The sequence below is a fragment of the Saccopteryx bilineata genome, chromosome 1 (assembly GCF_036850765.1).
Source record: "Saccopteryx bilineata isolate mSacBil1 chromosome 1, mSacBil1_pri_phased_curated, whole genome shotgun sequence".
Taxonomy (NCBI): domain Eukaryota; kingdom Metazoa; phylum Chordata; class Mammalia; order Chiroptera; family Emballonuridae; genus Saccopteryx; species Saccopteryx bilineata.
In genome coordinates this window covers 226,861,599-226,878,196 of record NC_089490.1, presented here as the reverse complement: position 1 = coordinate 226,878,196, position 16,598 = coordinate 226,861,599, and the positions used below count along the sequence as shown (strand labels likewise).

The 16,598-nt window shown below is 47.1% G+C and overlaps 1 protein-coding gene across 1 annotated transcript; it reads left to right on the top strand.

Annotated features, from left to right (window-relative positions):
- The first annotated feature begins 10,251 nt into the window (after window positions 1-10,251).
- MIXL1 (Mix paired-like homeobox) lies at window positions 10,252-12,374 on the top strand. The gene is made up of 2 exons (XM_066252725.1): window positions 10,252-10,659; window positions 12,072-12,374. The coding sequence occupies exons 1-2, from the start codon at window positions 10,252-10,254 to the stop codon at window positions 12,372-12,374; spliced, it is 711 nt and encodes a 236-aa protein (XP_066108822.1).
- The last annotated feature ends 4,224 nt before the right edge of the window (window positions 12,375-16,598 follow it).

Sequence of the window (16,598 nt, the reverse complement as noted above, 5' to 3'; positions counted from 1 at the left end):
GATGTGGACTGACACCCAGGCCCAGTTCAATAACAGCTGTAGGGTTAAAACAGGGAGAAGCCTCTTATAGCCTGAGACAGATGCTCCCCAAACAGCCTCAGCCAGCCCCTCTCCATCCCACCCTGGAAGACTCCACCCCTTCAGCCCTTAGACTCAAGGTGCCTCATGTACCCCCAAGTAAGACCACCAACCACGCTCTCCCCTCAACTTCATGTCTTTGGGACGTGCCAAGAAGCAGAGGCATATGCACTCAGATTTCTATTTTATTTTTATTTTATTTTTTATTTTTCCGAAGTTAGAAGTGGGGAGGCAGATGGACAGACTTGCACATGTGCCCGACCGGGATCCACCCGGCATGTCCATCAGGGAGCAATGCTCTGCCCATCTGGGGCGCTGCTCCATTGCAACTGAAGCCATTCTAGCGCCTGAGGCAGAGGCCACGGAGCCATCCTCAGCAACCGGGCCAACTTTGCTCCAATAGAGCCTTGGCTGTGGGAGGGGAAAAGAGAGACAGAGAGGAAGGAGAGGATGAAGGATGGAGAAGCAGATGGATGTTTCTCCTGTGGGCCCTGGCCGGGAATTGAACCCAGGACTTCCACACGCCGGGCTGATGCTCTACCACTGAGCCAGCTGGCCAGGGCTGCAGTCAGATTTCTGATCCTCTCCTGATCTAAAGGCTTTCAAAACAGCTTTGGGTCAAGACAAAGGCTGTTCCCAAGGCCCCAGCTGAGAACACATTCCACTCAGGCCTTTCCTGAAGTGAAATAAGTCACTTTCTTTTCCTACCCCCAAGCCATATTCAGATGCTTTCTAAGCAGGGCCGACTCCAGGAAAGTGGGGTCTTCCAGAACTGGAGCATCCTGGGCACATCCTGAGTCCTTCCAAACCTAGAACACATAGCAAATTTCAAGAGTTTAAGGATGATTGCTCTCCAGTAAATACAGATACAGTGTGAAGTTCCTCCCCCTTTCCCGACAGACACACACACAGACAGGATTGTCAGCTGTGAGAGTTCTACCAACGAATCCATCTAATACCTACTGAGAGCCTATTGCCAATTTTATAGTGTGCTTGGCTCTAGAGGGAGAAAATAATATTCATATTCATTCCCACAAAGAAATTATATTCGCCTGACCTGTGGTGGCGCAGTGGATAAAGCGTCGACCTGGAAATGCTGAGGTCACTGGTTTGAAACCCTGGGCTTGCCTGGTCAAGGCACATATGGGAGTTGATGCTTCCAGCTCCTCCCCCCTTCTCTCTCTCTCTCTCTCTCTGTCTGTCTCTCCCTCTCCTCTCTAAAATGAATTAAAAAAAATAAAATAAAATAAAATAAATTATATTCAGTTAGGGAAACAAGATCAGTTTCATATACATGAAATTTACATTTATATATATACATACATACCACATACACCCTCACATATACATGTATGTATGGATACATGGAAAGATAGCAGCTGCCCTCATATTTATTTATGGGTCTTTTCTTTTTTCCAGTGGTTTATGTTCGATTTCTACAGAAACAAGGATAGACGTGAAGTGACCGGGTGGGGGGACACAGACTGTGAGGGAGGGTAGCTGGGGGCAGGACCTGAGAGAGAAAGCTGTGGTTTACAGGGGAGGAGGACTTGAACCAGGTTGTGCAAGGTGGGTGGGACCAAGAATCAGGAGGAGGGACCAAGTGAGCCTTGAGTAGGAGCAGTAGTGGACTGGTAGGGTTTGAGAGGTGAGGGGATGGCCTAAAGGGGGAGCATAGCCCTGGGTTTGGTCAGAGGGTCATTTGATTCCAATGACCTCGAGCCTCCTGCATCCATTTCCTCTTCCAGTCACCCCTCACCCCATGGAAGGATGGGAGAAAAGGCCCCTTGGAAACACATGTGCAAAGGCCACATGGGCAGAGGGCCACACAGAGACCTCCAGGCTGAGCAGGGCCTGGTAACTCCTCCATTAGGCCTACAGGAGGCAACATGGAGGACTTGCAACAGGTGTTCAGGCTGCTGTGAACCAAAGGTAGTCTTCACTACTCTAGAAATTTTCGGGGGTGGGTTCCTCAGCTCTGTACCATTGGGAGAGGAACTCTGTAACCCCCACCCCCTTCTTCCCAGGGCCCAGGACCAAGAGTCCAGGAGCCAGGGATGGGTTCCCCCAGCCATGTGCACCCCAAAGCACACCCCATCCCCGATAGGGCTGCCCCAAGCACTGTGTCCCTGTGGTTGCAACTTGGAGCCTCTCCTCCCAGACTTACAAGAACTTGTACAGGACAGTGGAGGAGAAGACAGCGACCTCCTGGGTGAAGGATAGTTGGCTGGATTTGATTCTGGTTCTGTATTTTGGCAAGAATAATTCATGGGTGATTTGTATTTGTACAAGACAGTAATGATTCACTTCTTCATTTATCAGCAGAATACCTCTTTTTTTCTTTCCAACTCAGCGAGAGGAGGGGAGGCAGAGAGACAGACTTCTGCATGCGACTCAACCGGGATCCTCTGGGTAAGCTCACTAGGGGGTGATGCTCTGCCCATCTAGGGTGCTGCTGTTGCTCAGCAATCAAGCTCTTCCCAGTGCCTGAGGTTGAGGCCATGGAGCCATCCTCAGCACCTGGGGCCAACTTGCTCTAATTGAGCCATGGTTGCAGGAAGGGCAGAGAGAGTGAAAAGCAAGAGGAGGAGGGGTAGAGAAGCAGATGGGCGCTGCTTCTGTGTGCCCTGACCAGGAATCAAACTTGGTACATCCACACACCAGGCCAATGCTCTACCACTGAGCCAACCGGCCAGGGCCCAGCAGAATATCTCTATAAGGAGAAAGTTTACTTTATCAACAGTTTACCCGGAGTTACAGTCATACAGAAAAGGCAAGATGATTACTTGCTTCCTTCTCTTTGTTTATCACAATAAAGGGTTTGTTCCCTAGAAACCTCCCAGAGGGGATCAATTTTTGTTTTTTAATAATTATTATGACATAATGGGTTTTAACATATTTGATGTGTTTCAGTCTATTGCTTTTATTATTTTTATTGATCCTCAAGTTGCCTTGTTCGGCCAGTGGGAGCCTCTTCAGATTATTTCTTGAGAGTGCCTCCTAAGTAGCATGTAGTAATTCTGTCATTTTCAGATACGACTAGTCCAGACTTTCCAGTACTCACATATGACTAAATATTCCAGACCAGGTACAGTGCCTGGTGTGGAGCTGGCACTCGGTGTTACTTCCTCTTCCGACCACAGGGGTGCTGGACGTCCATGAAAGCTAAACGCACAACTGCCTGAGAGACTGAAGCCATTCAATTAAAACCACCCATTTTACCGTACACTAAAATGTCTTAGAATCCATTTGAAGTACCTTATTATATTCTATGTGCACCAAGAGTCTGTGTTTGCTTGGACCAATCTAGGATGGTATTTTACCTGCACAGATGTCTCTCAGCGAGGCTTAGAATACCCAGCAAAAGACAATATTTTGGAAATACATGCTGGCTGGGACACAGAGTCCAGAAATGATCTTAGGTTACTCTGGGTATCTGTTAACACTTTAATAATAAATCATTCAGACGCAGAAAAGACCGGTATCAGCAGAAGCTGTGTTCTCCTGGCACCTCACTCTTTACTCTTCCTTGTTCACTGAGATATGTGAAATACATATAATTCAATACAATGTCACATCTCACCGAGAAAGTAAAGAGAACTTTAGAAGTGAAGTTTCATTATATAGCCAGAGGAGAACAAGGTGACCAAAGGTGTCAAATTACAATGTTAAAGAAACTCGTAGTATCATAAACCTTCCACCAGCAAGTGCTCACACACTGTCATTTTTGAACAAAAACCACTTATGAATGCTACAGTAACATTTCACATACAACTCTATAAGCCTATCTGGTATGAAAACGAGGTAACCATCTTGATGAACCCGAGTTCTTTTTAAACAATAAAAACAAGAGTCTAGAATTCAAATCTAGTGTTTGATTTGACACCAACTAAATACTTCTTTGTATCTACATATTAAAAATTATCAAGAAAAGAGTTATTTGCCAGGTGATGACATAAAGCTTTGCTGTTGTATGCGGTAGTCGTTGGCCATGGGTGGCTGTTTAAAAGTAAATCAATTACACTGAAATATAACAAAAAAACTCAGCTCCTCAGTAGTACTAGTCCCATTTAAGGTGCTCAATAAACACGTTCCAGAAAGAAGTCAAACAAATGTTGGGTTTGACGACCAAATATTCTGCTATTTATCACCGTTGTTTATTTCAAGTGGGGAGACACAGACTGGGAAAATTTGTGGTTTCCTTTCTTTGAAGTTGGAAAGTTCCTTTAACTTTACTGGTTTGCTATGTGAAAAGGGGTTGCGAAAGGTTTTACACAGAGGGGTCTTTCCTACTCATAGGCTTGGGTGGAAATAATTGAAAGAAGAAAAGGAATTGTGAGAAACAACCTGTTGGGTTCAAAATCTATTTTGTGTTTGTTATTTAAATGTATATGGAGTTCACTAAACAACAACGCTTCTTAACATTTGTCACTTTCCTGGTGCATTAATACCTTTTCGTGGGATGTTGTCTCTCAATCTCTCGAAACCCCTGGTTCTGAAATAAACTTCGGGGATTGAAGAGGACTGGGTTAGAGAAGAGAGGAAATCAAAGCGAGGCCAGGATCAAAGCAGCAAACAGCTCGGGGACCTCAAGGTGAAACAGAAACAGAGCCATCTACTCCCCTGGGCTGCCTTTCCTGGTTCTCTCTTAAATAAACAGCCAGGGCTCCCGAGCCAGGTCTTAGAGCAGCACGGAGGGACTGACTTGAACAACAAAGATCTCTGGGGAAGAGAGTACTTAGCACTTAGAGAGGAAAGGGAGGCCTCCGTGAGATCTGGGGGAGTCAGGACTGTGGTGAGGATACAGAACAGAAGAGTGGCCCTGAGGGGTGAGGAGCTCTATTCTCCCCAGCCTGGGCTGCTCCAGGTAATACTTTATTTATTTATTTATTTATTTATTTATTTATTTATTTATTTATTTATTTATTGCAGAGACAGAGAGAGTCAGAGAGAGGGGCAGATAGGGACAGACAGATAGGAAGGGAGAGATGAGAAACATCGATTCTTTGTTGCGGTTCTTTAGTTGTTCATTGATTGGTTTCTCATATGTGTCTTGACCAGGGGGCTACAGCAGACCAAGTGACCCCTTGCTCGAGCCAAGGGGTCCAAGCTGGTGAGCCTTGCTCAAACTAGATGAGCCTGCTCTCAAGCTGGTGACCTCGGGGTCTCGAACCTGGGTCTCCACGTCCTAGTCCGATGCCACCACCTGGTCAGGCAATACTTTATTTTTTTAAGCTTATTGCTTTTCTCTTGCATCTTTACTTACATTTACTGGTCTTCTCTCATTATACAGAAAGCATCTCTGAGGATTGTCTTCTACTATTTGACCTTGCCCTCCCATCGTGTCTATTTCAATGGGTGTTACTGACAGATCAAATATAAATAAGGGTCAAAAGCGAAACAAGTGGAGAGCCAGATCTCAGAGACTGGGTCTTCAGCCAGCCCCTGAACTTCACTTGGCTATTCTGAAACTGGTACACTGACTTACTTCAGTAGAAGAAAGTACTTATGGAGTCTATTTGAAATGTACTTCAATTTCAAGTATTATCTTTTTGGGGAAAATAACTTGCAACACTTGTTTTTTTAGACATTGCTAAAGATTGGGCTCTATTTTCCAACTTGGAATATGGCTATAGAAGAATTAACAGCCCTGGCTGGATAGCTCAGTTGGTTAGAGCATCATCCCGAAATGCAAAGGTTGTGGGTTCGATCCCCGGTCAGGACACACACAGGCACAGATTGATGTTTCTGTGTGTCTCTCCCTTCCTTCCTCTCTAAAATCAATAAATAAATTTAAAAAATAAAACAAAGAAGAATTAACAAATTATTCAATGTACATTTGTGACAGCGTTCTTGAGTAAGGAATCTAGAAACTGCATTTAATGAAAACCACTTGTGACTTTATAGGTGTCTGTCAAACCAAAGACACGTGGAAAGTAACTTGAATTTGAGTGAGCATTCACATCAGAGCTTCCACAGAGACCCTGCAGAGGTTTACATCCTGCTAGCACTGGTCAATGAAAACCCCAAGAGCATGGGGAAATCCATTCCCTTAGGGAATTAATCTCTCTTTCCAGATTCAGGACATTGCATCCTCTCCTTCAGTTTTCTAAAATTAGTTTTTTAAAAAGAAAATTCAGATTTTACCCATTTTCCCACTTTTTTTTAATGTCCTTTTTTGCTTTCTAAGGACCCAACCCAAAATACTACATTGCTCTAAGTCTTCAAAAAAACTAGGTTTTAAAAGTGTACTTATAGCCCTGCCCGGTTGGCTCAGTGGTAGAGCATCAGCCTGGCTTGCAGGAGTCCTAGGTTTGATTCCCGGCCAGGGCACACAGGAGAGGTGCCCATCTGCTTCTCCATCCCTCCCCCTCTCCTTCCTCTCTGTCTCTCTCTTCCCTTCCCGCAGCCAAGGCTCCATTGGAGCAAAGTTGGCCCGGGCGCTGAGGATGGCTCCATGGCCTCTGCCTCAGGTGCTGGAATGGCCCTGGTTGCAACAGAGCAACACCCTAGATGGGCAGAGAATCGCCCCCTGGTGGGCATGCTGGGTGGATCCCGGTCGGGCACATGCGGGAGTCTGTCTGACTGCCTCCTCGTTTCCAACTTCAGAAAAATACAAAAACAAACAAACAAAAAAAAGTGTACTTATAGCCTGACTAGGCAGTGGTGCAGTGGATAGAGCATTGGAGTGGGAAGCAGAGGACCCAGGTTTGAAACCCTAAGCTTGCCAGCTTGAGCTTAGGCTCATCTGGCTTGAGCGTGAGTTCATAGACATGACCCCCTTGTGCTTAAAACACAAGGTCGCTGGCCTGAGCAAGGGGTCACTCTCACTCTGCTGTAGCGCCGTTCCCTCCCCCCACCCCGTCAAGGCACATATGAGAAAGCAATCATTGAACAACTAAAGTGCCGCAACAAAGAATTGATGCTTATCATCTCTCTCCCTTTCTGTCTGTCCCTATCTGTCCCTCTCTCTGTCTCTGTCACACACACACATACAAAAAGAAAAAAATGTACTTATAGCCTAACATGCAGTGGCACAGTGGATAGAGCATTGACCTGGAATGCTGAGGTTGCTGGTTTGAAATCTTGGGCTTGCCCGGTCAAGGCACATATGATAAGTAATCAGTGAACAACTAAAGGGAAGCAACTACGATCTCGCTTCCTCTCTTCCTCTCTCTCTGTCTTCCTCCCCATCTCTCGCTAAAATCAACAAATAAAATCTTTAAAATGTATACTTATAACCCTAATACAGGCACATGATTAAAAATAATAATAAAGCAGCAACAAAAGGAACAAAATAAAGAGTCCCTCTCCATCCCTTCTCTCCCAGTTCCAACCCTGAGTTTCCACTGAATCCTCACTAGGTTTATTTTTTAGGTACATACAAGCATATCCAATTAAAACTTCATTTTAAGCAAAAGGAGGACAGAATGGGGAAAGGCTGAACTCTTATTTGAAAGACAGAGGAAAGACTGTAGTGCATACATAGTGAGGTTGCTTTGTCAAACCATCCCCAGTGTCTGCCTATGACCAGGCACATCAGTTGTCTCTGCAGGTCCATTTTCCTGGCGTACTGCAAAATAGGCCCCCTTGGGCCCTCACCAGTGCACACATGCAGCCGAGGAAGGAGGCTTGGCCAGAGGACTTGGGAATTTTCACACAGGCTGGAGAATCCCCGTGATGCTCTCAGCCCTTGGCAGAGCTTCTGGGTTGCTGGGCCATCTCTGGTGGTTAAGCCTCAGCTGGCAGCCAGCAGCCTGCAAATCTCCGGTTTCCTCCTGGGGTGGGCTTCCTTGTCCCCCATCACTATAGCAGTAGGACCTGGGTCTGCCTAGGTCTTGCTCCATCATCACTGCCTACAACTGGGAACCTAATGAGCCCGATGTGCCTGAAAGACCCCCCCACCTACCCACCTGAGGACTGAAGAGGATAGGGGCTTCATCTTCTTCCTGAGGTGGCAGGGGGCTCAGCAGTGAGCACGGAGTCGTGTCAGGAGGCCAGCTCAGCACAGTGGCTTTGCAGTCATTGGGCCCATCTAGATGGTGGCTTATTTTCTCATCTATAACATTGGGACAGAAATACTTAATTCATAGGAACACACGTGAAGCACGGCCTAACACAGGGACACTTCAGAAATGGCTTTTGAGTTAATGAAAGAATGAATGAGGGCCCTGGCCGGTTGGCTCAGCGGTAGAGCGTCGGCCTGGCGTGCGGGGGACCCGGGTTCGATTCCCGGCCAGGGCACATAGGAGAAGCGCCCATTTGCTTCTCCACCCCCCCTCCTTCCTCTCTGTCTCTCTCTTCCCCTCCTGCAGCCAAGGCTCCATTGGAGCAAAGATGGCCCGGGCGCTGGGGATGGCTCCTTGGCCTCTGCCCCAGGCGCTAGAGTGGCTCTGGTCCTGGCAGAGCGACACCCCGAGGGGCAGAGCATCGCCTCCTGGTGGGCAGAGCGTTGCCCGGTCGGGCGCATGCGGGAGTCTGTCTGACTGTCTCTCCCGGTTTCCAGCTTCAGAAGAATACAAAAAAAAAAAAGAAAAAAAAAAAAAAAGAATGAATGAGCACAGAAAAATAGAGGGTCTGCCCTCCCATCCCATACACCTGCTGTAAATCCCTAACGATCAGGCATAGGCATAGGAATAAGGGAGGAAGGCAGGAGGGAGAAAGTAAGAGAAACAGGGTTGGAGGGCAGGGGTACCCAGATGGAGGCACAGGCGGGGAATACTGTCAGGCTGCCTCTTAGAGCCTCCACGACTATATGCAGGGGTCTTGGGACACAGTCCCTGGCGCCGCCACCCGACTGGGAGGAAATAAAGTGCAGAACTAACTCCTCCAGCAGCCCCAAGAACCCTTCCTGCTCTGACAGCTGGAATGTCCTCTCAGGGTGAAAACATCCAAGCTCTTCTGAGGTTATCTTATAGCAATCTAGAAAAGATGGCCCAAGGAGGGGGACCCTGAAAGACCCTCCAGACAGAGAGCCAGCCCCCTTTGAGTCATGGACAGTGAATGGTCCTGGTGAAATCAAGGTTCACGTTTCAGGAGTGAGAAGACCTGGTCTTCCAAGCTCCTGAGGACAGGCACTGGACCAAGTGTTTCTCCTTATAGCAAGTGAATTCAGTGATAGCCAATTCAACACCATTCCTGGAGGGTCTAGCATAGTGCCTGATGCATAGTAGTCACTCTATTGACTTTACTGAGAGAAATAGGTCCCTGCTCTCTAAAACTTTATAATCCAGGAGGGGATGTGGATATATAAGCCTAACTTTACTATCCATGAGGATAAAACAGAACACTTAAACGAGGCCCAAAGGACAGAGGCAAGAGGGAGTGGAAGCTTCAGGGAGCCCCCATTTCATCTCCTTCCTCTCAGCTGGAGGTGTCTTGAGCACCACTGGGAGCCTCCTGAAAGGCTAAATCACACGTTGGCTAAATGGGACCACATTTTTGACCCTGTGCGCCTAAGGAATCCTTATTCCTAGATCCACACAGAAGTTCTGGGCGGGCGAAAGGGTCATTCATTCCCCTTCCCCAGGGTGAGTTTACTACCTCTCTTTGAGATCCCTTTATCTGCATCCCCTCCTTCTGATTCAGGATGTGTTAGGGAGGCTTGCGGAGGTCAGGGGCTGGGCTGTTTGACCAACCTGGTACAGGGTCTAGCACATAGCCGGGTGGGGGGAGGGGAGGTAAATAAATACCTTTGATGATGACAGGCAGAACAGCGGGCAAGGCTCACCGACAAGCGACAAGGGGAACAAGAGATACGCCGACCCAGGGCCAGCCAGTGAATGGGTGACCTGACCCCTGGGGATGGGGGACGTTCTTCTGCCCACACTGGCCAAAGCAGTTGGGCCCCACTGGCAGCCCCTCCCAGAGCAAACCTTCCCTGGGGATGTTGATTGCAGTGGAGGGGCTGGCGGGGTGGATGAACGTGGGAGAAGCCAGGAGGGGCTCCCAGGCCCAAGTTCACGCCTCCCTCCTGCATCCCACAGTCAGCGGAAGTGATTATTCCCCACCGGTGTCTGGCGGGCCGGGGGCGGGCTCACACCCCGGAGAGCCACGGGCCTCCCAGCGTCCACCCCTTTGATCGCCCGCCACCCTGAGCTCCCTCCCTTGGCCCTGGGACCCGTATAACTGTAGTCCGTGCCCCACCCGGTGGCACTCAGGGGTTGGGCAGTGATGGCCACAGCAGGGTCCCACCAGTTCCAGTTCGGGGACAGCCCCGCGTTTCCCGCGTACGGGCCCACGCACGCTGGTGGGACCCTTCTGCCGCCTCCGAGCCCCGCCACCGCCCTGCTCCCCGCGAACCCCTCAGGCCTCGGCCCGGATCGCGGTGCCCCGGCCGCCTTCGCCGGCTTCCTGGGAAGGGATCCTGGACCCACGAAGCTGACCCCCGCCGGCTTGGGCCCACCTGCTCTCCCTAAAGGCGCGGCCGCCCCGTCGGCGTCACAGCGCCGCAAGCGCACCTCGTTCAGCCCGGAGCAGCTGCAGCTGCTGGAGCTGGTCTTCCGCCGGACCATGTACCCCGACATCCACCTGCGCGAGCGCCTGGCCACGCTCACTCTGCTCCCCGAGTCCAGGATTCAGGTGAGCGGCGCCATTGCCTGCGCGCCCTGGGTGGAGGACCTGGGGTTGTTAGCTGCCAGGATTCCCAGGGCAGCACCCCGGTGCCCACGTACCTGATTTTTCGGAAAGTGACTTCCCTTGAGCCTCAGTGTCCTACTGTACGATAGGATCAATATCAGTACCTACTGCACAGAGATTTTGTGAGACTTAAATGAAATAACTTGGGCGTGCACTCAATGACCTCTCTATTAAGTATAATGAGGGCCCTCCGAGGAGGCTGGCTGGTCCATTGAAATGGTCAGAAAGTAAATCCTCAGCTGGAAGGTGAAAGGGTATTTTCACACTTTTTTTCCCCCTGGAAAAAGAGACAGATGAGGCACAGCTGGGTTCTCCCTCTGGTAGGAGAATGGTAGCTGAGAGAGAGGGCAGGGCTGACTCACCAAGTTACCCCTGGGCCCAGAGGCCACTTTCTTAGCATATACTGAGTCTGCAAAGTATGTAGCATCTTGGGGTAAAGCTGAAAGCAAATGAGCTTGTCACAATTGGAAAAATCTAGTGTATGGTGCATTTACTGCTTGAGATCAGAATCCAAGGAGTCTGTAGTACCTTGGTGTGAGTCCAAGTGCAGTTTTAAGCAAGAGTGCTTTTTTTTTTCTTTTTTTTTTTTTTTGTATTTTTCTGAAGCTGGAAACGGGGAGAGACAGTCAGACAGACTTCCGCGTGTGCCCGACCGGGATCCACCCGGCACGCCCACCAGGGGGCGACGCTCTGCCCATCCGGGGCGTCGCTCTGCAGCAACCAGAGCCACTCTAGCGCCTGGGGCAGAGGCCAAAGAGCCATCCCCAGCGCCCGGGCCATCCTTGCTCCAATGGAGCCTTGCTGCGGGAGGGGAAGAGAGAGACAGAGAGGAAGGAGAGGGGGAGGGGTGGAGAAGCAGATGGGCGCTTCTCCTGTGTGCCCTGGCCGGAATCGAATCCGGGACTTCTGCACGCCAGGCCGACGCTCCACCACTGAGCCAACCGGCCAGGGCCAGCAGGAGTGCATATTTTAACGCTAGGAGAGAGTGGACTTGTTCTTCTGCATCCCTGGGGAATACATCTGTCAGTTTCAACAGTTGGTACAAAGATTTTCTAAGCCAGACACCTTCAGTGTTTGTTGGGAAATAGCAGAAAAGTGAAGTCCACTGAGCAATATACTTCCTTGGTTAATTTGACAAGGGAGTATATGTTCCTATTAAAAATGATTTTCTAAATTTTAACATCATCTTTAAACATAGTAGCATTTCCTCCCTCACATTCTAAGTGCTTCTATTTCTGGACCCCATTGTGGAGCAGGGAGCTGGTCATATTAAATCTGGAACTTCTTATAAACTGTAAAGGTAATAGTTGCATAAACACTCCAACCAAAAGCAGTTCTTCTGTCCCCTCTTCCAGGTGTGGTTCCAGAACAGGCGTGCCAAGTCCCGGCGTCAGAGTGGGAAGTCTTTTCAACCTTCAGCCAGGCCAGAGCTCTTCCTGCACCACCCTGCTCAAGGAACTGAAGTGAAATGTTTGAAGCCCCAGCTGCCCCTTGAGGTAGATGTGAACTACCTGCCTGATCCCAGCAGTCTTGGAGGGGGCAGCTCTGACCCTAGCTCCCAAGGTCAGAATTGTGAAACCTGTTCTCCCCCTGAAGACATTGGTTCACAACAGGACTCATGGGAGGAACACATCTTTTCTGCCTTTGGTAACTCCTGAGGATTCCATAATTCAGGATAAGCTCAGAGAAGCAGTGACTGACAGCCAGGGAGACACATCGGAATACTGTCCTTTCAGGCTTCCATGTTAAGGACACATCCATGTTCATTCTGATAATGGTTTTGACAGTCATCTGTCACCCGTGGAGGTTCTTCTCCTTTGCCCAGGCCCATTTATTTTTTTTTCTCTGTAGCACACTCCCCCCCCCCCCCTCAAGGAGTTCTGGCTTCATTTTCACTGATATATCTCCAAATCTGCACATTCAATTCAGTCTCCATCTCAGCATCTTCTTGCCAGTCCTGTTCTTTTTTTGGGGGGACTGGTTTTTCGGAGCTCATTATCTTCTTCATAAGAATGTCTCAGCTTGACTTAGTTTCCTCTTATGCTTGACAGCTACTGTCTTCTCATGCTCCCTCCAAGATTTATAACTTTAAACTCTAATCTATCTCCTTCAGTCCTCATCCTATCATCGAGATTCACTACCTTTTTATTTGGTCTATCATCTTTACACTCAGTGTGGCTCCAACAATTCTGGGTCCAGATTACTTCAAGAGCTCTGCGCTTCTAGATTCTCAACTTAAAAAATTTTTTTTACTCTTTACATCAGATGGGTAAATTGCAAAAGAGGAGTAATATTTGGACTACTGAATTAAAAATACAGTTTTTGCATGTGGTTCTTTAACTGTTAAAACAAGAAGTGTCAAATACTTTCGAATTTAACAAATGGATCACTGGTTTTATAAACTCGATGAATAGTTTTTTAAAAAGCTAAAAGTTGGCCTGACCTGTGGTGGTGCAGTGGATAAAGCGTCAACCTGGAAACACTGAGGTTGCCGGTTCAAAACCCTGGCTTGCCTGGTCAAGGCACATATGGGAGTTGATGCTTCCTGCTCCTCCCCCTTCTCTCTCTTTCTCTCTCTCTCTCTCCCCCCTCTCTCCTCTCTAAAATGAATAAATAAATAAATTTAAAAAAAAATTAAAAAGAAAAAAGCTAAAAGTTGGTTAGAAAAAAGCAAATTAATGCAAAAGGAATAATAAAGATTCAAATATTCTCAGGACCAAATCAAAATAACTGTTAAAAAATAAAAAGTTCCTTGACTTCTTTAAGTCACATATTCAAAAGATAAAACTACACATGTAAAAGTAAAAAAAAAAAGTACTCTCTTTAGAAATCTGTAGTAGTCTCCAATTGCTACCAAATTATAAAAACCTTCAGTGTCCCTCCCATGTAACTGATATCTTCACCCACAGAGCAGTTATGCAATTCTTTTTTTTTTTTAAGATTTTATTTATTGATTTTAGAGAGCGAGAAAGGGGGGAGAGGAGTTGGAAGCATTAACGTGTAGTAGTTGCTTCTTGTATGTGCCTTGACCCGGCAAGCCCAGGGTTTTGAACCGGCGACCTCAGCATTCTAGGTCAGCGCTTTCTTTATCCACTGCGCCACCACAGGTCAGGCCAGTTATGCAATTCTTAAGGTCACCCATCCACAAATTATGCCCATCTCAAAGTCACTCTGTTCAGCTTTTGCAACCAAACAAATACCTCTTTCAAAACACTGGAGACCCCCTTCTTTCAGAAGCCTGAAACTTTCTCTAATCCCAATTTTGTATCTATTATCTCAATCACTCTAACATTACCCTTTGCACTTGTCACTGTACTTCTGTGCAACTTTAGTGGATTATTAAATGCTTCCCACAAATGTTTCATCGTAATTCTATTTAAATAAATCCTGTCCTTTAGACGGTATTTTGCTCCATAGTTGTTCAGTATACATTATGTGGCCATGAGAAGCATTTCTAAAAGAAAAATGTCTCTGCAAATGTAGTTTATAGCCAGTTTATATCAGCAGGCCACTGTGCTGAGAAACTTACTTTGGTTAAAAGCCTGTCTTTGGCTTGTTCAGTTTAGTCACATCAATCTTTTGGTTTCAGGAGATTACTCTTTCCCAATTTATGCATTAATAAGGTATACAAAATTACTGTTTCTAAGTTAGCCTGAGATAAATTATTGTTTTGATACTTTGAGGGTTTTCAAACTCCTGAGAGCCAAAGGAAATTGTATATGAAGTAACCAGAGGTGAGGTTTCTTTGTAAACTTAGCTTTGGAGAAACCTAAAAAGAAGCCATAGCTAGGTCAAATGGCTTGCACTTTCCAGAGTAGCAAATCCACTATTAAAATCAACAAGGAAAAATTTGAAAAAGCAACAAGGACACAGTTCAGGCTTTAGTAGCTGACTTGACTTCTGAACCCTGAAAACTATCTGAAACCACAACGAGATGATAAATATTTTAACTGTTGGCTATGTGCCAAACATTGTGCTCAGGGCCAATTGTGGGTAGTAGTAGCCAGGTCTCACAGAGAGCTTCTTTTGCATTTAGACTTGTGACATGGCCAAATGAAATACACTCTCACATAATACTTTAAACTTACAGTCCACTAAGGATCACATTTAAAAGTAAATCTTTGTGTGTGTGTGTGTGTGTATTTTTCCGAAGCTGGAAATGGGGAGAGACAGTCAGACAGACTCCCGCATGCGCTCGACTGTGATCCACCCGGCACGCCCACCAGGGGGCTACACTCTGCCCACCAGGGGGCGATGCTCTGCCCCTCCAGGGCGTCGCTCTGTTGCGACCAGAGCCATTCTAGCGCCTGGGGCAGAGGCCAAGGAGCCATCCCCAGCGCCCGGGCCATCTTTGCTCCAATGGAGCCTTGCTGTGGGAGGGGAAGAGAGAGACAGAGAGGAAGGAGAGGAAGAGGGGTGGAGAAGCAGATGGGCGCTTCTCCTGTGTGCCCTGGCTGGGAATCAAACCCGGGACCCCTTGCACGCCAGGCTGACGCTCTACCACTGAGCCAACCGGCCAGGGCCTAAAAGTAAATCTTGTAATTAGCTTATTAATGGTGTTATTGCATTTATATTATTTTACTTTCCCTAGGGAACACTTTAAAATTTTTTGTTACATTTTTAATTTTTAAAAATTGTGGGATCTTCTAATAACAGTAGTCTGCATGTCTTTCAAACACTTAAGACATTAAAACTGCTAAATGTGTCACTGGCAATATATGTTTAGCCCACACAATTGCCAAATAGGGTAGGGACTATTATATTAAGTAGTGGTTCACAACCGCACAGTTAATGAATGACAGCCATGACTCAAACCTATAGACTAACTCGGCCCTGTTTATGCACCACCAAATAATGCCTCCTATACTGGCCTGGCCTTTTCAGTCCTAACGATAATATCATAGGGACTGCCTTTGAAGGCAGCCCCTAATCAACTGACTACTGTCTCATCTTTCAAAGCAATCATCATGAGAGACCATACTTTTATTCCAGTGGCACTAATGCTGCTTAGAACTTGTTTTAAACTCTTATTTGTTCATTCCACAAATATTTGGTGCCTATGAACAGACGCTTTACCCGGGTCTAAAATTAAAATGAGAAAACCAGAAACAGTCCTCCCCTTCACTAAGCAAAGAAGGCAGTACAGACACAAAAGAAATATAAAGTTGCAAATGGGACATGTGCTGGAAGGAAAGGTACATGAGGACCCGGAGATGATGTGTTGTAGTCAAGAGAAGCTTCCAAGAAAGTGATGCTGATGGTAAGATCTGTTGGATGGTGATGAGGTACCAAGGTGAAGAAGAGAGGTCATGCAGGGGACACTGCCTGTGCAAAGGCCCTGTGGAGTAAAGAGCAGGAGGGAGAAATTGGTAGGGAAGGGGAGGCCAGGCCATGCATGGCTTTGTAGGTCTTATATGGGTTCTGAATTTGTCCTGAGAGCCCTGAGACTTTAGATGGGAATAACATGAGCAGTTCTGCATTGCAAAAACATCACTTACTGATGGCTGCATTTGAGGAGAGCTGAGTGAATACTGGGAGATGACAAATTAGGAGACGGCCTCAGTGTACCAGGCTAGTGATGTTGGCAGCAGGGCTTAGTGTCGTAGTGGTACTGAGGGAACGTGCTTGAATTCAAGGGAAAGTCTGTAAGAGGCAAATCTTTAGGTAGATTTCTCAATGGTAGCAAGTGAATCTGATTTTTGAACTGAAAGTAATCTAGAACCAAATCTACCTAACACGTGATGTGCTTGCTTGTTTGCTCAGTCTGGCTCTGATTGCTTTCTTTAGAGCTGCAAAAAGGTGCTAAGTCAGGCATGGCCAACATCCAGCCCGCATAATGAGTTTATGCAGCCTGCGATTAAATTTTTAATATTCTCTGCTAC

Excerpts from the sequence above, each read along its gene's own strand:
- MIXL1 (XM_066252725.1), top strand. The coding sequence starts at position 10,252 with ATGGCCACAGCAGGGTCCCACCAGTTCCAGTTCGGGGACAGCCCCGCG. Across the intron at positions 10,660-12,071 it reads TCCCCGAGTCCAGGATTCAG|GTGTGGTTCCAGAACAGGCG; the intron begins GTGAGCGGCGCC and ends CCCCTCTTCCAG.